Here is a 26028-nt window from a genome sequence, read left to right as displayed (position 1 = left end):
ACAGCACATGACATTAAGCCTGTGTGGTCTTACAAGGCATTGGTTGCACGTGTCCACCCCCCAGCCCACCTCAACCAATGAGATTAAAGCACTGCAGGAGAGTTGAGTTGCATTTAGTATCACAACACAGGAGAAATTGTGCTTCTGACAGTGTGTCAAAGGTGGTGTGCTGGATTTCAGAGAACAGGAAATCGGTTGAAGAGGAATTTTGAAGACAGAAGAACTAGGTGTTGTGTTTCAGGTAAATCTTCAGTGAATGCTTACACCAGACCTTTTCCTTCAAGGTTAGAGTGGCTGTAAGCTACTTTGGTTCATGACCTTCCCCCACTTAAGTGGAAAACAACCATAGCAGATGTTTGCGTACCCACTGCCATTCTCTTTGTGAAGGCACCATAGACAGTGTATGAAGTGCAGTCCTATTTACTAAGCAGTGAAGGGCAAAGCTTACTTTGTGCTCAGATTTCTGTGTCATACTGCGGACATAAATCTATTGGCAGAGTTATTTGCAGGTTTCATGTTGCGCAGTGAGACACAGCGCTAGGACACTGTGGGAGTGCAAGGCCACTGCCTTGCATCAGCTCATTCCGAACTGTTACCTGTGTTTAGAAGTGACAATGTGTCTCTGCTCTGAGCTGACATACAGCAGAAAAATTGATATACCAGCCTTAACCTGATGCTTGGAAACTTTTTTTATTTATCCGAAGTTTGTTCTTATTGTCCTGCAAGGTAATTCATGTGTCATGTCATTTATAATACACGTCAGAATGTACAAAATCAAACTTTTGTACAAACATCCTCGGTTTCCAGATGATGTTTTAACGATTGTTTGACTTGCACAACCAGCAGGTTGACATTATTGCCCATGAAATGTGGAGCAATGTAAAGCTCTGCAACATACAAACATCAACATGCTAACATTGCGGCATGTCAAGCATGGCTGGAGACTCTTAATCTTCCACTGATGTGTTTGTTTTGTGTTTGTTTTCCTAGATTACTATTGAAAATGCTGCTACAGCCCAAATCTATGAATGCTCAAGAGTGACATTTGGACTTTGATTGCTGCTCACAACATCAGGTCAAAACATGGGTCGCTACCTCAGCACCAACTTGTGTTCTAGTTCTGTGAACAAGACTTTGAGGTCATACTGCAAAATTAGGTACCTAATGAGCCTTCTCAGAAAGTACCCTCGCCTGACTAAAGCACCGCTCTGTCTGGAGCTCCACAGAAATTCGCAGCTGTCACATTGTCATCCTTCCAGATTTACAAGAAAAACTACTGTTAAGAATTTAAACCACAGTTCTACAAGCTCTACCTATAACCACATCTACAGAGAATTTACAAAAGAAGTTAAACATCTTCAGTTGGTGCGGTTTTACTCATCTTCTAATCGGAGTACATTCAAAGCTGAAGCTCCAATTGGGATCTTTGAGGAGGCTCAGAACAGTTTCAACTTGAGTTCTGTAGGAGGACGTCTTGGCCAGTCATTTTATCAACTGTCCAGACACATCAATGTTTATTTCCAGAGAAAGGACGTTGTACCTCCAGGTGAAAATTCCTGTCTTGTTGTCACAACTCCAGACAGTCTTGGCAGGTCACAGAGGCGTAGTCAAAGTCATCGGGCAGCCAGGGACCGAAAAATATCTGAGGGCAAAGACACAACGCAGACCGTGAAATGCAAAGATGCACAGGAGAGCTCAGGAGCAAGTCCCTCAACGTCTGGGCTGCAACTGTTTCACATCAGCTCTTTGGCAACAACCTTTGGTGAGAGCTACAGTTATGTTACGAATCACATTAACTCAGTCTTCTCTGGCAGTTTTGCAAAAGTTCAAATGCAGGAGAATTTGGACACCATGTCTTCCACCAGAGGGATAAACAGGAGGCAGAAGTGGAAAAAAATGCAAAATACTTACATCACAAACCCTCAAGAAGCTGAAGTGTCTCAAGTAAAATCAGGTGCCGATCAGGCAGCAGTGCAACCTAACTATCTCTACAGCAGCGGAGAGGAGGCATACCAACACTTCGCAAGACACATCAATAAATACTTTGGTGCAAAGGTTTCGGATGAAGTTGACCAAGATCAGCAAAGGAGACAACAACTTCCTGTGGAAAAGAATAACAATGACAAAAAACACTTTTCAACACGACACAGTCTACCTCAACCGAAGCAAGACGAACCTATCACCCCTGAAACCGGAGGTCTTTTCCACAGCAGCCATAACACCACTAACTTTGGAGAAAACTATTTCCAAATGGCCAGTCACATCAATCAGTACTTCAAAGGTCAAAGTGGATTGGATGAGGACACTGATAGAAATCTCAGAACAGAGACGGACCCTGCATTGGCTGCCTCTGAGAGGCTGAAGACTGTATCCTTCATGGACTGCCTTCGCCACCCCACGAGTGCCATCCCTGACTTTCTGGGTGCTTATCTGAAGCTGGGCCCCCTGACCCAGACTGGTAAGCCCAAACCTGCCATGACATCACCAGAGGCAATACTGAAGAAAAAGGTGAGTTGAGGTTCAACCATTATTCTAGAAAGCTACACAGTGTGTCCCTTATATCTGACGTGTCTCATCATTTGACTGATCTCTGCATGTGTGTTCTCAGCTCGTCTTGAGTCGGAGGCAGGCAGAGGAAGTGACACGAGGGTTGATTGGCAGTCTGACGCAGGCTTCATCTCCAGAAGCTCTGACGGCCTGCATGGAAGTGCTCAATGAACACCTTATCCGTTACCCATCATGCAAAGCTTTAATGTGGCAGGTCTGTTGGAAGTGAAACCACCACATTCGTGAATGTTTAACAAACTGATTTGAGCTCTGTGAATTCTAAAAGGTGTTTCTGTCTCCAGGAGAAAACTGCAGTGACGTTGTTGAGAAAGCGACGGAGCTACAGCGATAACCAGGTGCTTCAGAGCACCTTGAGAGAAACCTTAGCTCTGATTGGCTACATGGATCCGGTCAAAGGTCGTGGCATTAGAGTGCTCTCAATCGATGGGGGTGGCACAAGGTAACTGTAATGAAACTGATTATTGATGAGTGGTGGCCTTTCAGCACAGAGTACATGCTGTACACAGAACTAGAGCTGAATCTTATTAGCATTTTCTTTATCAATTAATCCAGACTGAGATGTGCAGTAGCATTTGCTATCATATATGACAAAGAAAAGCAGCAAAAAAGGTGATATTTGTACTTTTTCAATACTTTGTCTTTGCCTTTTCCAGAGGTGTGGTGCCTTTGCAGGTGTTAAAGCTACTGGAAGCTGAGACAGGCAAGAAGATCCACCAGCTGTTTGACTACATCTGTGGAGTGAGCACAGGTGACAAACCACAGAACTGAGAGTTACTAAAAATAACAATATACTCTCCATGCTTCTCGGACTGAATCTATAATTTCGTGTCTCACTCTTGTGTCTCTGGCTGTGCTTATCAAAGGTGCCGTTCTAGCCTTCATGCTGGGTCTGGCTCATTTTTCTCTGGAGGAGTGTGCTGACATGTATCGCCGGTTTGGCTCTGAAGTGTTTAGACAGAATCCGCTGGTTGGCACTGTGAAAATGGGCTGGAATCACTCTTACTATAACACTGAGACCTGGGAGGCGATTCTACAGTAAGCACAGAGTAGATTCTGACAATACAAGTGAAGGTCGTGAAATCTCAGCATGTTAATAAGACAGTAGTACAATCTGGTCTGACAGAAGTGTCTGTTTTTATCCAATTTAGGGAAAAGCTGGGACATAGACTACTTATTAAAACAGCCAGAGATGAGTTGAGTCCAAAGGTAAGACTGCTGCAATCACCTTGGGATTCAGTTTGATGACATCGCCATCATACTCACAGCACTGATACAGTACTGTTGTATTAATGAGGCAACAGCTGCTAAAGTAGAGCCTCCTACCGTGGTCAGAATACAATAAGCACCTTAAACTGCAGCTTGCACAGGTTGTGTACATTTTTTCATGCAGAGTGTTTGTGCTCAGGTGTCAGCAGTCAGCGCAGTGGTGAACTGGGGTACTAGTCCAAAGGCTTTTGTCTTCCGCAACTACAACCACAAACCAGGCTCTCTCAGCCGCTACGCAGGAGCCTCAGGCTGCCAGATGTGGCAGGCAGTGCGAGCGTCATCCGCTGCCCCGGGATACTTCCAGGAGTTCACCTTACAGAGTGACATTCACCAGGTAGGAAGCTGCAGCTGTTTCTGCATTTAAGGTTTTCAGGGGAATCAAGACATTGTTACGAAAGACAACCATTCTCAATTTTCAAACAGTCCCTAAATGATATCAAGAGATTTGTGTTTTAATTTTAGTTGTATACTCGTTCTGTACACTTGAAGATTTATTTCCGTGTGTTTGTAGGATGGAGGAATTATCCTGAACAATCCCTGCGCCTTGGCTGTTCACGAGAGTCGTCTATTGTGGCCCAACCAGCCCTTCCAGTGTGTGCTGTCCCTTGGCACCGGTCGCTATGACAACGTCAAGAGGGCACCTGCCACCTCCACCAGCCTGAGGGCCAAAATCAGCAACCTGATCAGCAGCGCCACCGACACTGAAGGGGTCCACACCCTTTTGGACGATCTGCTGGCTCCAGACGTGTACTTCCGCTTCAACCCCATGTTGAGCGCTGTGGTGTCCCTGGACGAGAGCCGGCCGCGGGCCCTGGACCAGCTGCAGAGAGACACCCAGAACTACCTGGAGAGAAACCGGCCCAAGCTGGCCAGGCTCTGTTTGGTGCTCGGGGCAGAGCGCTCAGCTGTGAGCAGGACGAAGGACTGGATGAGCGAGAGGGCCTGGGAGATGAAGCAGAGATGGGTGTGAGTAGGTACAGAACGGGGCATGTCTATATGTAGATGCACACATATGCAGGATGTGGACAAAATAACAGAAACACCTCTAAAGTACAGCAACCCTGATGTAAAAACCGCTTTGGTGAAAGTGAAATTTTGTACAGATATCTAAACTATGATGGTGAACATGGTATTAAATCTGCTAAATACATGCATGTTAGCTTGCAGAGCTTAGTATTGTCTCACAGAGCCACTAGTAAGTCTATGGACTTCTGCATTATGTCAACACAGGAGGCGTATCATACAAGTAAACACAACCCAAAGTGTCAATTTTCTTCTGCTTTACACACATAATTACAGTGATTGAGTGTTGGGCTCTGAGTGCTGCCAAAACATGGTGGCCTACACTCAATACTGTGCCTGAAATAAAGATGCTGCTTTGGCTGTGCAGGCTAGACATGCTTTTGGTTCAGGCTTTAGTTTGTTGTGTTTTTAATCAAACATCCTGTTGAGGGTCTGCTTGTGAGCACAGTTCTCTGCAGTTTTCTGTCTTTTTTTTTGCCATCTTGCTGATTTGTAATGTTCGCAGCTGAACTCAGAATTACAACATTTGCTTCACACTGTATGTGAGTTGTATTACTGATCAGCAGCGTGCATCAGCTGTAGAGGAGGTTAAACTATCACCATAAGACGTCTTCCAGACAATCAAAGATGGTTGCTGCTAACATGTTTCTGCTGTTTTGCCCACTTCCTGCGTACATGCACTGAATCAGTATGTTGTCAACATGCCTCACTTACACCATATATCATTTTGTTTGATGATTTCTTGACGTAGACACACAGAACAAATGAAATAAGCACTTTCATGCACTTTATTTGAAAAGGCTTTGTGTAATGTTCTCTCTGATTATTACTCTCTGTGCAAATGTTGACTGAAACATAAGCTATAAATCATACTTTCATATGACTACAGCTGATGTAGTGTGTTATTGTGCTGCTGAGCATTTTATAAGTATTTGTTTGGAATAAATTCATATTTATGAAGACTCTGCTGCTTGTCTTTAAAAGCTTTTGTCCTTTACTGAACACATCACTTTTCGTCAACCCAATGAATAAATAACTGTAGTCTTGACAAATGATGTAAGACTTTATCAATGAGTGAGAAGCCATCCAATCACTTGAGTGTGATGGGTTAAATCCCCCCCATGTGTCTGGAAGCTGTGCCCTCCCCGTCCACAATAGACTGACTTTGTTCCAGACAGAAACGCTTTGTGTGAGCGAGTGTGCGTTCGTGCCAGCCAGAGTGAAGATACAAGGTCAGTAACCCACCCCCCAATCTAACACACTGAAAAATCAACAGCACACATTAAAAAATACCAAAATGATTTGACCTCTTGAGGAAACTGAATTAACTGTTGCTCGATGGGAGCTGGATGACACCTAAACCTAACCTACCAACCACTGCATGTCATGTCATTTCTGTTTAACCCGATTCTCCCCTCACCGTGGAGGTGACGTGATATTTATGTGTGGATTTCACAATGGATTTATTCTCATAGGCTCTCGGGCCCTGTTTGCCAGGCGTGTGACCCAGGCTCGGGGCAGCTGTCCTGATGGGCCACATGAGCCTCTGTTATCTTCCCCGTCACCTGCTTTAAGATAATGATGGAGTGACAAATAACAGTAAAAGCTGCTGGAAAGTGGAACCTCACTGTGAAGACGATGTGACAGAAAGTAGGAGTCTGCTTTAACTGCAACGAGGGGGAAAGGAGCAGAGAAAACACTTGAGCTACACTCAAAGGTAGGACCGCTAACATTCACCAAATACACTTTGTCTGGCTAATTTTGAATTTTAGCTTTTGGATATAAAATACACAGTACTGGAGCAAATGAAGGCACTTCAGAGTAGCGCAGAGTGCATCACCACCCTGTGAAGGAGTGCTTTAGTCCTTGTGGCTGACGTTCAAGACGGCTAGCAAGTCAAGGTTTTAATGATGTCATAGTCTGAGTTGAGAAGTGGGCTGGGTCTAAAACTGCAACAGCAGATTTTCGCAAGAGTGAAGGCAATACTGTTCAGCTCTCACACCTACCATGAGATGAGTGACAGGAATTTGACTTAATGAGCTACTTATCTGACTTTCTAATGTTTAGGCATTAACTCAGAGTGTACCGTTGCATATTTATGGCACTGAATATCTATCTGTCTTTATATTTTAGCCATGCTTACCCCTCGGTTCTATGGATGACATTGTCAGTCTGTAGATTAGTCCACCGCTTTGGTAGCTCAACAAGCATTTAATGGATTGTCATGACATTTTGTATCACCATTCTTAGTCCCCAGTTGATGAATCCGACTGACTTTCGTGATCGCCTGACTTTTCCTCTAACGCCACCATGAGGTTGACATTTGTGGTTTTGGGTGAGATGTCTCAGCAACTATTGGTTGAATTGGAACTTGGTTCAGACATTAATTTTCCCCTCAGGATCAAAATAATAGCTTTGCTGATCCCTTTCCGACAGTCTCACTAACATATCAAAATTTTATTTTGTCCAATACTTTAGTTTATGTCAAAAACCTGCAAACTAAGGACATTCCCATCAGCCTCAACTGTGCTTTGTCTTTAGTGCTAATTGGCTAATGCTGACATGCTGAAACGCAAAACTAAAATGATGAACATGGTGAACATTATCCCTGCTAAACAACGACATGTTAGCATTGTCATTGTGAGTATGTTAGCATGCTGGTCTTAGCATTCAGCTAAGGCAGCCTCACAGAGCCGTTAGCATGGCTGCAGACGCTTATTCTTTCTACAGGATTTGAGATGTTTTGTTGCTGTAGTTTAGCATTAAATCAGAATCCCGGTGCTAAAGTCTGTAAGACAGTAATGTTTTGATTGCATGGTGGTGGTGGTGACTTCATGCAGCACAGTGTCCTGCTCAACAGGAGGGTTTCTCTTCAGCTTCTTCTTGTGCTCTCCCCGATGCAGTGACGTCAAAGTGTAAACGATAGGTGCTCTGGGTCTGAACAGGCAGCTTGTGCATTTAAACACTCCGTCCCACATGCCATCTGCTCTTACCCGAGCCCTGAGCACACGTGCCAAAGGAGACCCGCGAGCATAGAGACCTTCTTGTCGTCACTGAGCCGGCTCTGTCCGCCTCTCTGCCTCTTCACTGTGCAATCTGGTGCATGGCACTGATCACTGCTCACTGCCAGGCCTGCTTCAGTCCAATGTATGGGGGGGAAAGCCCATTCTGAAAGCCAAGAAGCTCAACATACCCTTTCTGCTTTTGTTATCTGTGTGAGGCAAGCAGTGTCTAGGTTGTGAAAACGGAGGATGGGATCAGGTCCAGAGGATATGACAGTTTTAATGATTTAAAGTGCTCTGATACGTTTTTCCAAATGAATGAAAACATCTCACATCGTTTATAATGAGCAATATATTCACACAAGCTTTCCACTTGTAAGTCAGCTGAATTATTAGACTTTTAAATGCAAATCTTAATTACAAGTTTATCTTCATCACCTCATTTTACCTCAACACCGCCACCACCAAGCTATTGTTTCGCCCGGTCAGTGCGGGTTTGCATATGCAGCCCTGTGTGGATTCCTGAAAGCCTACACAGGTCAGGACCGCGTCGACAGCCGTGAGATGGCTTTTGTTTAACACAAATGCATCTTCTCCTGCATCTTTGGCACCATTTCTAGAAAATGATTTTCTCAGCTGAATGGTAATGGCCTTTTCCTCCTCTGAGGATATGCCTGTGAATGGCTGAGTGTATTTCCTAAAAAAAGAGGATGCATCCTAATGGGCGTTATGGAAAATTTGTGAAAGCTGAAAATACAGGAAATGTGTGAGGGGAGTTTAAGGTATATTATTCCATATCAAAGAGGGTTAACAGTAAAAAGAAGTTCTTGAATGTTGGTTATTTCCAGCTTTGTCAGAGATATTGTGCTGCAGTCATGTGACTTGAGATTTGCCACATGTAAAATTCATATGCGAGAAACAAACCTTGCTTTCATCCTCTGTTCCGCCGTTCTCTCCAGTCAACAATGAAGCCCACATTTTGATGTCATCAAACCATCAGGAATGCAAATTGTACAGAATATGGGTTGTTTTGTGCTTTCACTTAGCCCAGTCAAACTGATTTCTGTTCACACTGGACCTGGTCAAAGCAACCGTTATTCAGCTAAGACAGGGAAAAATCAGGCGCAGGAAAACTTCCAGTAATGTTGGTGTAAAAATCCAAACATTTATTCAGTTTCTTGATTGTGCAGACAAACTTTGCGGCTGCGTTTGCTGATGGATTGTTTTGTGAGAGGCCGGTCAGAACAGCGAAGAGAAGTGGGTGAGGAGTAGGTTGTGTATGGGGCTCATTCATTATTCATGAGATGGGTGGGCAGAGTGTAAGTGGCAGCAACAGACAGAAACTCTATTACTCAAGTGTATCAACTCCTCTCGGGTTCTTGACCTGATATTTGAAGGACGGGGACGTTAATTGGTATACTGCACAAACAAGAATAATTTGGTGGAGAAAAGTCGTTGGAATTATCGGGGCGCTGGGGAAGCCACAGATATGGGGAGGAGAGAGCCCTGATTTGACTTAACATGAGAGAGGTGGGTACTGACAACTTTTTGTTTTCATTCCATTAACATGACTGAGGTTCATCACATATTTATAGCAATAACAAGATGATGAGAGGCATCTCATGAAACTCTTTTCTCATTCTTTGTGATACAGCATGTGATCTAACTTGTACTTGAGTATTTTAATTTGATGCCACAGGCTTTTTTTAAAAATACAAACACATTATTCTGTATACCAGCTGTTTCCTACCTTTTTGGGCATGTGACCCCTTATTTACCCTGTGTCAGATGTGTTGTAATGAGATGTGAACAGATTCATCTAAGAGCAATTTCCCCTCTAAACATCTAAGATGGTTTCATTTCAGTATCTGTTTGACACTCTAACAGGTGAAATGATTCTATATTTTACAATCATCCAATATTTTATGTGGCTTAACTTTTTTCTGACTCTTAAACTTCCAAACTGCATATAAAGTAGTTTAAACTATCTCTCTAAACTATCTCCACCAACCACAACAGTAAAAAGCTGCTTAGATATTGATGCATCAATGCCAATAATCTCAAATTCAATACGTAATAAAACACTCACAGATGCCACTTTTCTGCAGAATGAGGACTTTAACTTTTAAATTAAGTATAGTCTGCTGATAATACTATGTGAGTACTTTTGGCAGTAGTTTTAAGCAGGATTTTAAATGAATGACTCTTACTTACAAAGGCCACAGTTTTTACTTTGTTGTATTACTACCTTTAAAGGATCCAAGTACTTTTCACTACTGTGAGAGTATAATCTGCAGGTTTCATCTACAGTCGTTTGTTCTGGTTTCTAACTGCTGGACATGAATGTGCATTGTTCAGCAGATGCCTCTTATTGTGCTTCATTCAATCTGAGAACAGGAGAACTGGTGAAGAAAAGCGTTGCTGGTTCCATGCACTGTAAGGATGGGAACACTGGTCGAGCCAGTGCTGCTGCTACTTTTATGGCAGAGTGTTCGGGCTTTGGACATCCCTCTGGAAGGTGTGTCACTGACTTGCATGCATGTTGTAATTTGTCTTATCTCATGAGTTTCTTCCATACTAAGCTGATGTATTTCTCTGCCTGCAGTCAGGCAGCCCCCAACCATCATAAAGCAGTCGATGAAGGAGCATATTGTTGACCCCAAAGACACCATGATCATAGAATGTGAAGCCAAAGGAAACCCTCACCCCATGTAAGACCCCACTGAACTGTTTAAGGAAAAACGATGTTATCATTTGCAAAGCACCTCATTGCCTTTTCTGTCTTCTTTTGCTCATTCATGAAGTTTCTCGTGGAGGCGTAATGGGAAGTATTACAACGTCGCACGTGACCCTCAAGCATCGATGCGCAGGCGCTCAGGGACGCTGGACATCTATGCCTGGAACAATCCAGAACAGTATGAGGCGGAGTATCAGTGCATTGCCTCCAATGAGTATGGATCTGCATACTCCAACAAGATCAGACTACGACTGTACAGTAAGATCAGGACTGGGAGAATCATCTGTTTGTTTAGATGCACCAGTGATGTAACACTGAGATGGACAGTGACCTCAGTGTGGTATATTCTGTATTTTTGGTATTATTAATAGATCCCATGAAAAGACCAGAGTGTGTTAGTCTCTCAGCCCCAAGCCTATTTGTTCCTACTGACGATGAATAAATTAAGATATGCTAAGCTAAGATAAGATAAGCTAAACTAAGCTCAGCTGGCTGGGGACTGTTTTCAGCCAGATCGGATGCAAGCATTGATAAGACAGCAGCAGGACGGTTTAGTCGAGATTAACTCAAAATAAACTACAGTGCTCGTGTTGATCACAGTTGCTGTTTGTTGCAGTTTGCTGGCAAAAAGGGAAATATCTCCAGACTTGTCCTTTGAATAATATTTGGAACATTTCAGCCAAATCAGTAATTAGCATTGGGCTCAACATCAACCACTGAGTTGCTGTTCAGATGTTATTCTTGTGCTTTATATATTATTAAACACCATACCTGACTGCTCAGTGGCAACATGCACACCTCTGTGTTTGTGCAGGAGCTCCTGTGTGGCCCAGGGAGGTCCTGGAGCCCGTGGTGATCAGTGCCGGCTTGCCTCTGGTCCTGTCCTGCGACCCTCCACCTGGCCCACCCAGACCTGACACCTATTGGATGACCAGCTGTAAGTGTCTTCCTGAACATTGAGGTATTTTAATGATCTGCTGACCAAGAAAAGCAAGCGAGAATCCCAGCTGTTTAGATATACTTCCCGTGAGCTGTTTCATTAACACCATGTTTCATTTCAGGCTCGTATGCGAGACCTTTCAACTGGCCCATTCAGACTGCCTTCCCCACCATGCAGCCTGTGCGGCAGGACCGCAGGGTATCCATGGGAGTCAATGGAGATCTGTACTTCTCTAACGTCCTGTATAATGACTCTGCTGCTGATTACTGCTGCAATGCCCGCTTCCCCTACAAGAACGTCATCCAGCAGAAGATGCCCGTGGTCGTTAAAGTGCTCACAAGTGAGTGAACAAAACGGAGGTTTTTGTGTTTATCTGATCTTTTTGGCACATGTTCACATCTAGACACTGTCAGGTGTTGACATTTGTTACTTGGTGGAAAGTACAATTACAAGTGTAACTAATTCCACTACATTTATTTCACATCTTTGGCTACTAGTTCCTGGAAGTTCAGATTAATAATATATAATATTATCAACAAATATGTAAATATAGCCTTGGATACATATTGTGATATCACACAGGCAACAGCTGTATTACACGTATCACAATATGGACAGTTTACACAGTATATAATCAGAAATCTGTCAATCTGTATAAACCTGTCTTTTTCTGACCTGATAATAATCATCTCTAATTTCTTTTTTCCATCAACTCCCCTGAGGCTTTGTGATGACTAATACAACAAACTGGACCATTTAGTTTCATTAGAAAGAATCATGTCACTGCAAGAATTAAGCTCTCAGAAACAAAGAAAAGGGGCAATGAAATGCGGGAAGTTTTAGTTAAAATAAGCAAAATTACCTGTCAACAGAACAGGTTCAGATTTCTAAAACAAGTAAAAAGATGCAAGACTGAAAACAAGAACATTTGTGTGGATACAAAGAAAGTCTGACTTTGACAAAGCAGTTTTGTACTTGTCAGTGATGATCAGCTGTAAAATTCTGGAAAATTCTTGTTTCAAGTATGAACTTCCTGGAATTGGTGAGAAAATCTCAGAAGTTACAGTAACAGACAAAAAACAGGCACAACGTTGCCTGAAGACATTCATCTTACTTAAATATCACTTTTTGCAGTCTTGTCATACTAATTGTGGTGCGTGTGCTCTGCCTCAGCTCTCCTCTCTGATCTTCTGAGTGAATGTGCCCTGTTGTGTTGTGTTTCTCGTGGTCAGACGTGCTTTGCGGATGCTTGAATCACGCATGGCTGCTGTTTGTTTCCTCTGCAGCTCGTACAGTGGCTGAGGCTGCCCCCACCTGGCTGTCTCCCACGGGCTCATCCAGCTCCATCCTGGTCCTGCAAGGGGAGGAGCTGCTCCTGGAGTGCATCGCTGCTGGAGTGTGAGTATGAGCTCTTGCGTAGTATATTCAGCGCTGCTGTTCCAGAAGACCACAAAAGGTGTCCGCATATTTGCTGTTCTGTATGATTTTGCCTTTGATTTCACGAGAGTCGTCCTGTGTAAAGCCTTGTTTATCATCATCAAGGCCAACTCCTCATATCACGTGGACCAAGGACGGCGAGGACCTGGTGGTGAGGTCACCCATGAAAGTTAAGAACTACAACAAGATGATTATAATCCCAAAGGCGTCTTTTGATGATGCCGGTGAATACGTCTGCGCTGCCACCAATAAGATAGGGTACATTGAGCACACAATAACCGTCAGGGTCAAAGGTGAGACATGCTCTAAGAAACATGATGTCTAAATGCACAGTAATGTTGAAGCAACTAACATACTTGTATTTGACAGCGGCGCCGTTCTGGTTGGAGAAGCCCACTAATTTGGTTTTGGCCCCTGAGGAAACTGGGCGCATGGTGTGTCGTGCTGATGGGGCTCCTCGTCCCACAATCAGCTGGTTCATCAACGGGGAACCAATTGAAAGTACGTTTTTTAAAGTCAGACCTACTAGCTATGAATCTAAATAATATCAACCGCTGCTCTATTTGTCCTCTTTTGTGTTTTTTTTTCGTCCAGCTGCTACACCGCAGCCCAACAGACAGGTGTCAGGAGACACGCTGACTTTACGCAGTGTCAGTGCTGCAAACAATGGTGTCTACCAGTGCAACGCGTCCAATCAGTTTGGGTACTTACTGGCCAACGCTTTTGTCAATGTCCTGCGTAAGTTACTACTCTGTCTCCCACGACATTTACACTGTAAAACAAGGTTTTTAGCAGTCCAGCCACGAGTTATGGAAGATTCTGAATGGTTTGCTGAGGGGTCACCCCGAAAAGACTTACTTTACGCATTCTTCATGTTTTCATCTAAACTCTTGATACATTTTCATTATCACTTTTATTATTATTTGACCCAGCCCATCCTATCATAACACAGATCTATTTAGAATATATAAACAGCGTGTCTGACATTAACAAATGGGCGACTAATCAGTAATTTTAGTGTTTCAGGGAGCATATTTGCAGAGCACGAACAGATCGTACACTGGACAATAACGCAGGGAGGAATCCATCATGGAAGAAATACCAGCTTCAGAATATAATGATGCCAAAAGATAATCAGAATTTGAGTAAATAGCAACCTTTTGGTTTGCTCCAACATTGCAATTGTTCTTTTTCTACCCACCTAATCAGAGAGGCCTGTGAGAGGCATTTGGGAACCGTAAGAAATCAGTAACTACATGAAACAAATAGGAGACGCAGGTTAGGGCAAAGAGGATACACCAACAAAATAAATTAATTATTTCATAATGAAATTAATAAATGTTTCTCTAGATGCAACTCCACGTATCCTCGGGCCCAGGAATGAACTCATGAAGGTGACGGAGGGAAGCCATACCTTCTTAGACTGCCGCTTCTTTGGGTCTCCAGTGCCTGAGTTACGATGGTGAGAACATGCTGTTTGATGCTTTAATGTAATAAGTGAGTTCAGACATCAACTCACCTGTGTGCGTGCGTGCGTGCGTGCGTGCGTGCGTGCGTTTGTGTGTGTTGATGGGTCTGCTCACACAGGTCCAAATATGGACAGGGGAATCTTGAAGGAAATCGCTTTAAGACCCACAATAACGGGACTCTGGAGATAAAACGCATACGGATCGAGGACCAGGGGACTTACATGTGCATAGTCAGCAACGTCGCAGGAAGGGACGAGAGCCAAGTCCGAGTAGAGGTCAAAGGTGAGGGCCATGTTGGAAATCTTTGAGTTGTCCATAACGTTTTACACAAATACTTTTTGATCCATCATGTTTTATCATCCATTCTTGTCAGAGCCCACATTAATTGTCACCAGACCACAGAGTATGAAAGTCATCCGTGGGACCGACGTGCGCTTCGAGTGCGGCGTGAAAGCAGATCCCACGACTCCTGTCACAACCACCTGGATGAAAGGCAAAAAGCTGCTCACTCTTGGCTGGAGGTGCTTCTTTTTATGAATGAATTCTATAAAGATATACGCTATTTTTTAGGATTAAATGAAAGTTTTAGCAAGAATCAACACGCATCTTGATCTCACCAGTTTTACTCGTTTGTGTGCTCAGAATCTCTCTGGATGAATCAAATCTGGTCATCACTAATGTAAACACAGACGATGAGGGCAATTACACCTGTGTCATCAAGAGTGAACTGGACCAGAAGTCTGCCTCAGCACGCCTAATGGTGATGGGTATGACACGTTTCAAATAAGTGACATTTCATCATACCATACAGCACATTAGGCCTTTTAACTGTCCATGTATTTTTGTGTATAGACCGTCCAGATCCTCCCACCAACTTGGAGCTGTCAGATCCGTATGAGCGTAGCGTACGGCTCAGCTGGGTTCCCGGAGACAGTAACCACAACCCTATTACAGGCAAGAGCCACTCAAACTAAATCAACTCTGAAACACTTTGTAAGTATAGTTGTTCTTAGGGAATTCTTGATGTTTATTGCTCTGTCCCAGAATACTTAGTGCAGTATGATGACGATGACTGGTTGCCCGGGAAGTGGAAAAACCTGTCAACGTACCCCGGGAACCTCAACTCTGTCGTCCTGCATCTTTCACCGTTCACCTACTACGAGTTCCGGGTTATCGCTATCAATGAAATCGGAATGAGTCGCCCCAGTCGTCCATCGACGCGCTTCCAGAGCAGCGGTGCACGTGGGTTTGATGCTCCTGACCCAACTTGTTTGAAACGTGTTGCTGCATCAGATTCTGAATAAGCATATATTTACAAAAAACAATGAAGATGATGAGGTCTAACAGTCTTACCATTACATTGATTTTCCTGCACAGCCCCAGATGTCATTCCAAAGAACGTAAAGGGTGTGGGAACATGGAGGAATAACATGGAGATCAGCTGGGAGGTAAGAGCAAAAATTATACTTTAATGTTTATCTTGGCTGTTTAATTTCGACCACAGTGAACTCAAACCATGCTTTCAGCCTCTGACCTACAGAGAGTGGAACGGGCCCCACCTGAAGTATCTGGTGTGGTGGAGAAGGAGAGATTCCCGAGAGGAGTGGAAGAACGCAACCACTAAATGGCTGAAATACTACATCTACGATGCCGATACCTTCACTCCTTATGAGATCAAAGTCCAGGCTGTCAATGACTTTGGGTTGGGTCCAGAGTCTCCAGTTGTCATTGGTTATTCTGGGGAAGACCGTAAGTATCACAATCCACTGCAATATATGATACAAGGTATAGTGCATTTTTCCACTTCAAGAACTACATGAGATCATTGACCCCTTCTGACCTGTATGGAGGCATCTGATTATTTGTTTCAACTGTAATTTAGGCAGAGTTTTAATTTGTTAGCCATCTCTCTGTCATTCCCCTTGTAATAAGAAGTAGCTCTGTTACCCTGAGGGGGGTATTTTCATGTTTCCACTCAATGCTCTGAACTTCCTCTTGTTTAAGAGTTTTCTTCTTGGGGCCAAGCTGTCCTTGTCACCTCTGTTTGTGTTCACTGATAGCAAACACAATCTGTTTTCCCCAGGTCCCGTAACTGCACCCCTGAACCTGAGAGTGTCCGACATCGAGAGCACTCAGGTGACTGTGCACTGGGACCCAGTGGTACGCAACACTATCATGGGACAGCTGAAAGAATACAAGGTGTGTCTATTGTGAATTCAAGGTTAGATAATGGACTTTCATTACACCGTGTATAAATTAAGTGCCATCCAATGTGAAGGAAGAGGTTGAATTCCCACACTCTGAGAGCACTTTGAGCTTTGAATTCATTTTGCTTCTTTATAATTAAGACCAAAAATCATGCTTCATGCTCAAAGACAACAGCAGCACATCCTGTTTCTGACTGGAACTCAACAGACAGTGTGTGGGAATTCAACCTTTCCTTGAAAAACTGTTACCAAAACTAACAATCCAGCACTGGCAGCAGAATCACAAATGCTGGGCTTGTTGCTTTTCATCTCTCAGGTTTACTACTGGAGGGACAGCAGCCAGCTGAGGTGGCTGAGGGTCAACAGAGCGATGAAGTCTCAAGCATTTCTAAACGATGATCCGGAGCCCTCTGGGGTCGTCACTGGGCTCATCCCTTATAGCAACTACAAGATGTATATAGTGGTGACAAACAATCGATATGAAGGACCGCCCAGCAATAATATACACTTCTCAACACCTGAAGGAGGTAAGAAAAGTCTCTAATTTACCATCCGAGGAACAAGAGAATATCTGTGTCCTCTACCAAGCACATGCAAATCCAGAGTTAATGTTTATTTCCAAGGCTTGTGTGTGTTTTGTCTGCAGTACCATCTGCTCCCAGATCCTTCAGGATCCAACAGAGACATCTGGACAGTATTTATGTCGACTGGGACCTGCCAACAGAACCCAACGGTATCATTACCGGATATTCCCTCAAGTACCAGACAGGTACACTTACCCAACACCTGAAACACTCTCAAGTGCTTCTACAGGTTTTTCTGTCTTCACTTGCCTACACTCTCAAAGCATAACGAACATGACTGAAAAGGGAAATGGTTTATTTCAATGAAGCTGGTAAAGGTTTCCACATGACACTCAAGTCTACATCCCAGTAGCACATAATAGCGCACTTAAATATGCACTCAAAAATCAAAATACCACTGAAGTATGTTCTCGAGAGGGTAATGAACACTTGTGTGGGCGCTCTCTGAGCAGGTATGCTACTTAACAGCTCGGTTGTGTGCACTCCACCAGCATCAAGAGTCATCCTAACGCACTGAAATTTCCACCATCTCCACAGTGAATGCCACCAGAGGAGAAGAGCTGCGAGTTGAGGAGTTCCCTCCAAATGTAACAAGTTTCTCAGTGCGGCGATTCGACCGCTACACTCGATACAGATTCTCCGTGGCAGCACGAACTGCGATCGGGATAGGGGAATGGCATACGGAGGAGTCACCCCACTACACCACTGAAAGTAATTCACCACTCATCAATGCTTTTGGTGGTTATATGAAATAAACACTTTGAAATGCTGAGTGGATGCTGACTTCGATGATGTATGTACTCACGTGTGTGTGTTCGTGTCTCAGTTTATGCTCAGGACCAGGTGGACATCTCCACTCAGGGCTGGTTCATCGGGATCATGTGTGCCGTGGCCCTCATCGTGCTCATCCTCCTCATCGTCTGCTTCATCAAGAGGAGCCGTGGGGGGAAATATCCTGGTACAGTGGTGATTCCTCACATTCAGGGATGTCCATTAACACCTCACTGTATCTCCTTTAACAGTGCAGCTTGTTTTCATTTCAGTACGGGACAAAAAAGACATTTCATTGGAGCCGGTGGATGACAAAGATCAGGAGGGATCATTTGACTACAGGTAAGCAAGAAAAACACAGTCACTGAAAACTTCACTGCTACCATCAGAGAAAATATGGATTTTAGCACATCTTATCATCAATTCATTAGTTTGTTCTCCCTTATCTATCAAACCATTTTACAAAATCCTGTTTTAGGTTTCCATGGTGTACTAGTATTTAAATTATGGCGTGGTAATAATACTCGATCGTTATGTTTCCCGTAACGCCGTACAGCATTATCATTGTTGACAACTGTAACAGTGGCCTTTTATTTACATCCATTTGCTCTGTAGCTGTGCATTAGCACCCCATTTGATGAATTAAAGCTGCCCTGTGGAGTTCTCTTGTAAACAAACGAATCTCGTGTTTACACTCAGCGTCTCACTAAAACGCACTGACTGACAAACATGCTGAGACCATTTTCCTACTTCAATAAAATATCTGCAAAGTCGATTTTTCTGAATATGCATTGTTAAAGCCATGTTTGCTGGCTACCAGTCTGCTTCACTGCCTTTTTCTTGCACATTAGTGCCACAAACAGTCAATCAGTGGAGGACCAGGAAGCCAGAGGCAGGAATGTCTATCAGGCCACTATAGCATTAATTAACAACAACTGCATTTTATCAGTCATTAACCACTCCCAAAAAGTAGTCAGGTAGTCATTGGAGATATATTTTTGTCACCTAACAATGATCAATTCTCATCAAAAAGGTCTCAAACACAGCCAGTAAATAATTAACTAATGTAGGCGGGACCAAGTCGATTAGCTCTGAGGGGCCGTTTACAAATACAAACAAATACAAACAAAACGTGGGCCCACTCATGAAAACATTGTTCCATGGTGCTGCTAGCAGTCAAAAACTCCACAGGGTGCCTTTAATTTTGATTACATTTTAGCATGACGCTGCACAGGTACAAATCAAATGCAGTTACACTGTTTATTGCCTTATTTATGATAACTCTTTGATCATACTTACATTATTTTCTTTTTTTCTGTTTACCTTTTCTATCTAAACCTTTATTCCCCCCAAACCTCAACCCTGTTTTTTTCCAACTGAACCGCTCAAGGTCTCTTGAAAGGTATGAAAAGACTAAACACTGACACATTGACACTGTTGACAGTCAAACTGTACAATCCTGCAGGGGTTGTCACTTATTCATTTGTTCATACAGTATGTAACTGACAGACGTTTGGAGCTTTAAATAGTCCATTCAGCAGAATACTAGAACTCTTATGAGCATTTTATGAGTGGATGATCGATGAAATATGATAAATTCTCTATGCTGTCACACAAATGTTGATCTCTAACAATCTCTCTTCATATTTTAGGATAACACGTGTCTCCACTCTGCCTTACCCCCGGCGGTATGTACATGCACATTTTCAGTGTATTGAAACATCAGGTTGGGTCTTACCCTCCATCTAGTGCTGACATCATGTACCTCTAATATCAAGTCTTAATGTTTTGCATTATTTTACAGAGAGGAGGAAAGGGGGCTCCAAAGAGGCCAGCCATCTATGGAGGCAATGATGAAGCGATCAGACAGTGACGACAGTCTGGTGGACTATGGCGAAGGAGGAGAGATACCGTTCAACGAGGACGGCTCCTTCATCGGCCAGTACACCGGAACCAGGAGAGATGTCCGAGAGTTGGACTTTGGTGGAAGTCTGGAGCTCCACTCTCCAATGAATACCATCTACTCCCTGGCATGAAGCTCAAAATTCACACTGCCTCCCTGACTGCAGCTCAAGTCTTTGTCCTGTGACTTTACTGTGCTCGTACCGTCCACCTTGATTAAAGAACTCGTGGTGCTTGTGGTGTGCCTGCAGGAAGGAACAGCTGGAGCCTGAGGTGCTGCTTCCCTCCACGTCTTTGCAGGCAAAGCAACTTTCATGCATTTAAAGGGGAAAATGATGGAGCAGTACCAGAGATGAGATGGTCATTCGTCTGATGAAAGGCGAGCTTTACCTTTTGTGTTTCTTGTTGCGTTTCCTGTAAATAAAAATGCTGTGTGTTTGTGTGCATGCATGAGTACATGTCGATGGAGAGAGGCTGCACATCAGACAAGACAGAAGTGGGTCAGTTTATCATGTTGATAAAAGCAGTTGCAAGGACCAACTAAACTATTGTTATTACATCTTTTCCTTTCAGCTAATTGCAATAATGAGATTTGTGTTATTTTTTGCATTTTGCATGTTGGCTTTTTGAAATAAGGGCTGCAGACCATACTTATGGTACTTAAACTCTCTATCAGGGGAGCCCCGATGTAATCCCTGAACTTCGACTGCCTTGTCTTTGTTCTGTACACTGGTGTTGAAGGTACTGTGTGAGTATAGGAGTGTTTTTGGTGATAAGTGAAGAATAATAAAGTGTCTCCAGAGACTAATGATTGATCTGCACGGTCAGCTGGTGAACTGTGCTCTGATGGGAGACCAAGAGAGCAAACCATTTGGGGAATCAGCAAGTAGCCATAAACCAGCTGTAAAATCGGAAATTACTCATGTTTCTCTATGAACTTGCCTTAACTGTCTCCCCATTTCACTCACCATGGAGATGGATTTAAATCATTAATCTTGATGTAACAGCTTCAGTGTATTTGACCCCTAACGTCATCTGTGTGTTACCACAGTTATGTCCCAGGTGTAAATAAAGTGGAAATATTTATTTCTAGTATGTTTGATATGACTCCTATTATTCTTTCAGTGGAATGCTTAGAATTAGTTTTAGGTCTTGCAGTATAAAGCAAAACCTAAAAAAACATTACCTCCCTGCTACACAAGATCATTCATAGTTACATTATCAAAGAATCTTACAGCTCAGGGGTGAAAATCTTTATCAATCCCCCTTTTTACATCAATCACAACAATGCAGAACTTGCCCGTGAAGATCTGCATCTGCACCTGCTCACAATCAGGCAATCAAGACTCACCTGCTGCCACAGTATATAAGTATTAGTCTTCTTCCAGCCTGTTCACTCTCAGTCATCTCTCCAGTCTTAGTGTGGATCGTCTTTTTACTCAACTTCTTGTTGAATTCAGCATTTGGGTCCCTTTGTACAAAAAATGGAACATAGCCTCCTCCTGCTCTTCTAAGAAACTGGCACCTTGAATGCAATCATGATATTCTCTATAAATCCTTAAATGAACTCAGAAATACTTGAGTTGTTCTGAAGTTTCTGAATGTGCCAGTAAAAGTAGGGCTCCCCGAATGTCTTCAGGAAGACATTCAAAGGAGGGGAGGCCCTAAAAAAACTCATGAGAAAAATAAACCCAGATTTCAAAAGCTGACTTGGTTAAATGCAGATTTAATGAATACAAGCCCAGCATAAATGATGTTTCATCACAAATCATGTTGAGGATGTTTGCAAACATTTTTCTCCATTTCTGCAGATTTGCACTTTCCTCAATGGAGCAGGAGGCAGAGCTTCAAAATAACATATTCGATTTCACATTTATTTTCATGGAGATAATATAAACAAATAAACGCAGCACGTGACTACCTTTGCTTAAATCAGCACTGGCACTATGTGTAGCTCGTCACAATGAAGCTGCACAGTCGGCACAGTTTTCAATACCTTACATTGAGCAGAAGGTGGCACTAACCAGATCTCACCTCAGGTCTGACATCTTTTTCTCTTCTTGATTGGGTCATGACAAATTTTTTGCATGTGTGGAATTTAAGTATTCATCGCTCAGCCACTTTGTGTTAACTGTCCGGCAAATACGATCTGATCTCCGTGATATGTTGTGAATACATGGGATATCAATTAAATTCTAGATGTCACCCAGAGTGCTGCAAATCCAAACCAGGTGCACAGTATCACACAGATCTCAAAGAAAGAAAATGTAGTCCAATTCTTACACAAAAAGCAAAGCCAAACTTAGCATAACACTGTTCATTATGTTTTTATATTATGATGCTTATTTGACAATGCATGCTAAAGGTTTCTTCTAGTTCAAAATACTGCTTCATTAAATGAAATCAGTTCTGTGTCCGGATTGTTTGTCTTTTATATTCTGGCAAGGGTGCCACCAAGGGGGTGTCTAAGGGGGCCATGGCTGCCCGAATACAATCTCTGTCCCCCTAAGCGACAACTAAACCTCTCTGGGAACATAGTAAAATATAAAAGGCAAACTTCAACATCACAAGACAAAGTTTGGGATGTTTTAGGAAAGCTGGGATAGCACTGACTGGCAGCTTTTGAAGAAACTGTAGAACAGATGCTAATCGGTGCCACGCTGGATTCATGTAAATGTCAGACAGAGAAAATATTGAGAAACATTGACAGAATGAGTTTTAGGCAATGGATTGTACAGATTACAAAATGTCACTCAGATTGTTTGCTACCATACAGTCTATGGAAACTGTTTTCTGCACATGTCCAAAAAGACTTCCTAAAACAACAGAATCCGTTAAGTTTTCTATGGCCAGTCAAACATGTTGCACCAGCTTCTGTTATTTGACTCACTTGGGTGAAGCAATGGTTTAGTGTCCTAACCTTTGGGTAAGATAATTTGTTCTTGGTTAATGATTATCATTGGTTTGTTTATTTTTTACATCAGCAAAGCAAAGCAAAGTAAAGCAAAGCAAAGCAAAGAAATTCTCTGCTCTGTTACTGACAAATGCTCAACTGAGTACAACCACCATGAACAAGCTAATTCTAACTGCAGGTAAGGCGCAACGAAAAGCATGAAATTGTTTTCTCAAAATGTGTTTTTACCTCAAATTTCCTAACTAAATGTGTAACTTTGAAGGTCTCTGTCTTTCCCTTGGCAGTTTGGGTGAGTTTATTATGAACAAAGTCTAAATTGTTAAATATCCGGTCCTTGATGATTCCTCAAAGATGAATGAAAAAAATTTTGCTCTTCCATGTTTAGTTTCATCCTCCAGACTGGTGTGTTATTTCACTAACTGGTCCCAATACCGACCTGGCAATGGGAAGTTTATGCCTCAAAATATTGATCCAAACCTGTGTACCCATCTGATCTATGCCTTTTCTGGTATCAATGAGGCAAACGAGCTGGTAACCATAGAATGGAACGATGAGGAACTCTATAGATCTTTCAATGGACTCAAACAGAGGTCAGTCCAGAACTTTCCACCATGATTTCCATAAAATAATATGAAAAACAATCATAGCTGGAAACTTAATTTTTACACTCCCACAGGAATCCAAATCTAAAAACATTGTTGGCAGTCGGAGGCTGGAGCTTTGGAACCCAAAAGTGAGATATTTATGATTAAAGAATCAATAAAAATCAATGTATTGTACTTTTGTCCTCTTGAAAGCAGCTTTCTTTCCCCAAATGCTATCCAGATTCACTACAATGGTGTCAACACAAGCCAACAGAAATACATTTATCCAGTCTTCTATCAAACTACTGAGAAAACATGGTTTTGATGGGCTGGATCTGGACTGGGAATACCCCGCTGCAAGAGGAAGTCCTCTGGAGGACAAGCAGAAATTCACGGTGTTATGCAAGGTCAGATACGGAAGTACTGATCCAGTGTTAACCTGAGGTTTAATGCGACCCATGAAGTGACTTTTCTTTGATCCCGTGGTCGACAGGAACTCCTGGAGGCCTATGCAGCTGAGGGAACAGCAACAGGCCGGCCCAGATTAATGATCTCTGCTGCTGTGGCTGCTGGGAAAGGAACCATTGATGCTGGTTATGAAATCGCTGAGATGGCAAAGTACACCAAAATATGACTCCCCACATTCTCCCCGTGATTAGCTGTCATCATGTTCTGGTGAACCTGATCTTACCTGCATCTCATCAGGTACCTGGACTTCATTAATGTGATGACGTATGACTTTCATGGCACCTGGGAGAGTGTGACAGGACATCATAGCCCCTTGTACAAGGGATCCCAAGACACCGGGGACCATGTTTACTTAAATACTGTGAGTACAGGGATTCATAATGTCAACTCTCTCATTGTGTTTCTTTGTCAGTGAGTGCATTTCCATCCACCTGCCTTTTGTTTCACATCAGGACTTTGCCATGAGGTATTGGCGAGACAAGGGAACACCTGTAGAAAAACTGAATATGGGCTTTGCTACGTACGGAAGAACGTTTCGTCTGTCCACTCAATCCAGTCAGGTTGGAGCTCCTGCCAGTGGTGGTGCTGCTGCTGGTACCTTCACCAGGGAGGCCGGCTTCTGGTCCTATTATGAGGTGCAACTGACAATGATTCATTGAATTCAACTCTCAAAGAGAGCTTTGATACACTTTTCTTTTCTTTTTTACTTTCAGGTTTGCACCTTTCTTCAAGGAGCCACTGTCCACATGATTGAGGACCAGAAAGTTCCGTATGCTGTCAAAGACAAGGAGTGGGTTGGATATGACAACAGAGATAGTTTTGAGACCAAGGTAGCCATGTGTTTCTGTCAAAATATTGTTAAATTCTTTTGAAAGATTCCACATGTTTCAGTCAAGTTAAACACAATATTCACAAAGACCACGCCAATAAGATACAGATGTGTGATGGAGGATAAAGGAGGATATATTAGGACGCAGGTCGAGGGTTGACGGGAAGTAGAGATGTAGGGAAGGATTTATGTGGGAAGAGATAAGGGGAGGGAGTGGTGAGGGATAAAGGGAATGAGGGAATGAGGAGTAAGGATTGGAGGGATGAGGGTAAGGGATGCAGGGTGAGGGATGAAAGGAGAAATCCAGAGTTCAGGGCATGTTCTTTGTTACCAAACCTAGTAAGAAAACTTCATTTATAGTCCGTAAGTTGTTGATCTGTTGATCTCACTATTTTTTCAGGTCCAGTATCTGAAGGACAACCGATTTGGAGGAGCTTTCATCTGGGCTCTGGATCTGGATGACTTTAACGGACAGTTCTGTGGACAGGGAAACTACCCCCTCATCAGCCATCTCCGCTCACTTTTAGCTTCAGGTCAGTACAAATTATATATCTTTAGTTACAATGTTGTCTTAGAATCTGTAGAGCATTAATCCCTTGACTTTTGTTCACTGATTGGACACACTACTGATAATAAAATGCCATTATTTCTGCAGAGCTTCCTCCCATTCCCACTGCAGAAACCACCCAAATTCCAATGACTCCGTCTACAAACAAAGATCAGCCTGACACCACTGCTCGTCCCAGACCTACAACCACTACTTCATCCAAAATCCCAGACGACAACTTCTGTGCAGCAAAGATTGGTGGGATTTATGCAAAGCCTGATGCCCCAGGTTCCTTTTACAGTTGTGCCAACGGCATGACCTGGATCCAAAACTGCGCAACTGGTTTGGTCTTTCGAGATAGCTGCAGCTGCTGTGACTGGCCCTAAAAGCTTGCACATCATTTTACATTTGACAAAGTCTGATAATTGTAGTCCAAGAGTGAGCAAAAATCTTGCTTATTTACACTTTCATGATGGTGTTTTGTGTTCTCGGAACAATGTGAATGTAATTCTTCTGCCTCCTCATTCCTATCTACAATTAAACATTTGTGGTCATATCTACAAGGCTGTAATTATCTGCTCAGCGGCATTGCATTTTTAGTTCTTACACTTTTGACTTTTGATGACAGCACACAAATTGATGTTTGTTGTTGCTCATCCAGACAGTATAAACATGAACAAGCTAATTCTGACTGCAGGTAAAGCACTTTTCTGATCAAACTGATGTTTCCAAAAGCTCTGTTTTAACCTGACACTGGAGTCTGTTTGATCACCAGCTCGG

The 26028-nt window shown here is 42.9% G+C and overlaps 3 protein-coding genes across 3 annotated transcripts; all 3 read left to right on the top strand.

Moving 5' to 3' along the window:
* Window positions 1-1785: 1785 nt before the first annotated feature.
* On the top strand, window positions 1786-5115 carry LOC139335420 (calcium-independent phospholipase A2-gamma-like). The gene is made up of 8 exons (XM_070969016.1): window positions 1786-2508; window positions 2609-2761; window positions 2850-3007; window positions 3222-3316; window positions 3432-3603; window positions 3717-3774; window positions 3974-4168; window positions 4346-5115. The coding sequence occupies exons 1-8, from the start codon at window positions 1831-1833 to the stop codon at window positions 4802-4804; spliced, it is 1968 nt and encodes a 655-aa protein (XP_070825117.1). The 5' UTR covers window positions 1786-1830; the 3' UTR covers window positions 4805-5115.
* A 5171-nt stretch (window positions 5116-10286) lies between these two features.
* nfascb (neurofascin homolog (chicken) b) lies at window positions 10287-20974 on the top strand. The gene is made up of 26 exons (XM_070968672.1): window positions 10287-10377; window positions 10465-10570; window positions 10664-10854; window positions 11411-11533; window positions 11658-11876; window positions 12823-12934; window positions 13079-13266; window positions 13343-13474; window positions 13568-13711; window positions 14324-14435; window positions 14561-14724; window positions 14816-14963; window positions 15085-15209; window positions 15295-15396; window positions 15487-15684; window positions 15820-15890; window positions 15969-16191; window positions 16526-16641; window positions 16966-17176; window positions 17296-17418; window positions 17771-17944; window positions 18060-18191; window positions 18277-18346; window positions 19395-19406; window positions 19657-19692; window positions 19809-20974. The coding sequence occupies exons 1-26, from the start codon at window positions 10302-10304 to the stop codon at window positions 20038-20040; spliced, it is 3540 nt and encodes a 1179-aa protein (XP_070824773.1). The 5' UTR covers window positions 10287-10301; the 3' UTR covers window positions 20041-20974.
* A 2233-nt stretch (window positions 20975-23207) lies between these two features.
* On the top strand, window positions 23208-25684 carry LOC139334931 (acidic mammalian chitinase-like). The gene is made up of 9 exons (XM_070968216.1): window positions 23208-23410; window positions 23497-23553; window positions 23646-23811; window positions 23898-24022; window positions 24110-24233; window positions 24325-24507; window positions 24586-24702; window positions 25102-25234; window positions 25357-25684. Exons 1-9 carry the CDS (start codon window positions 23274-23276, stop codon window positions 25632-25634), a joined length of 1320 nt encoding a protein of 439 aa, XP_070824317.1. The 5' UTR covers window positions 23208-23273; the 3' UTR covers window positions 25635-25684.
* Window positions 25685-26028: the final 344 nt, after the last annotated feature.

The sequence above is a fragment of the Chaetodon trifascialis genome, chromosome 8, assembly GCF_039877785.1.
Source record: "Chaetodon trifascialis isolate fChaTrf1 chromosome 8, fChaTrf1.hap1, whole genome shotgun sequence".
In the NCBI taxonomy this organism is placed as follows: domain Eukaryota; kingdom Metazoa; phylum Chordata; class Actinopteri; order Chaetodontiformes; family Chaetodontidae; genus Chaetodon; species Chaetodon trifascialis.
The sequence above is the reverse complement of the archived record's forward strand: the minus strand, read 5'-3'. Positions and strand labels throughout refer to the sequence as shown.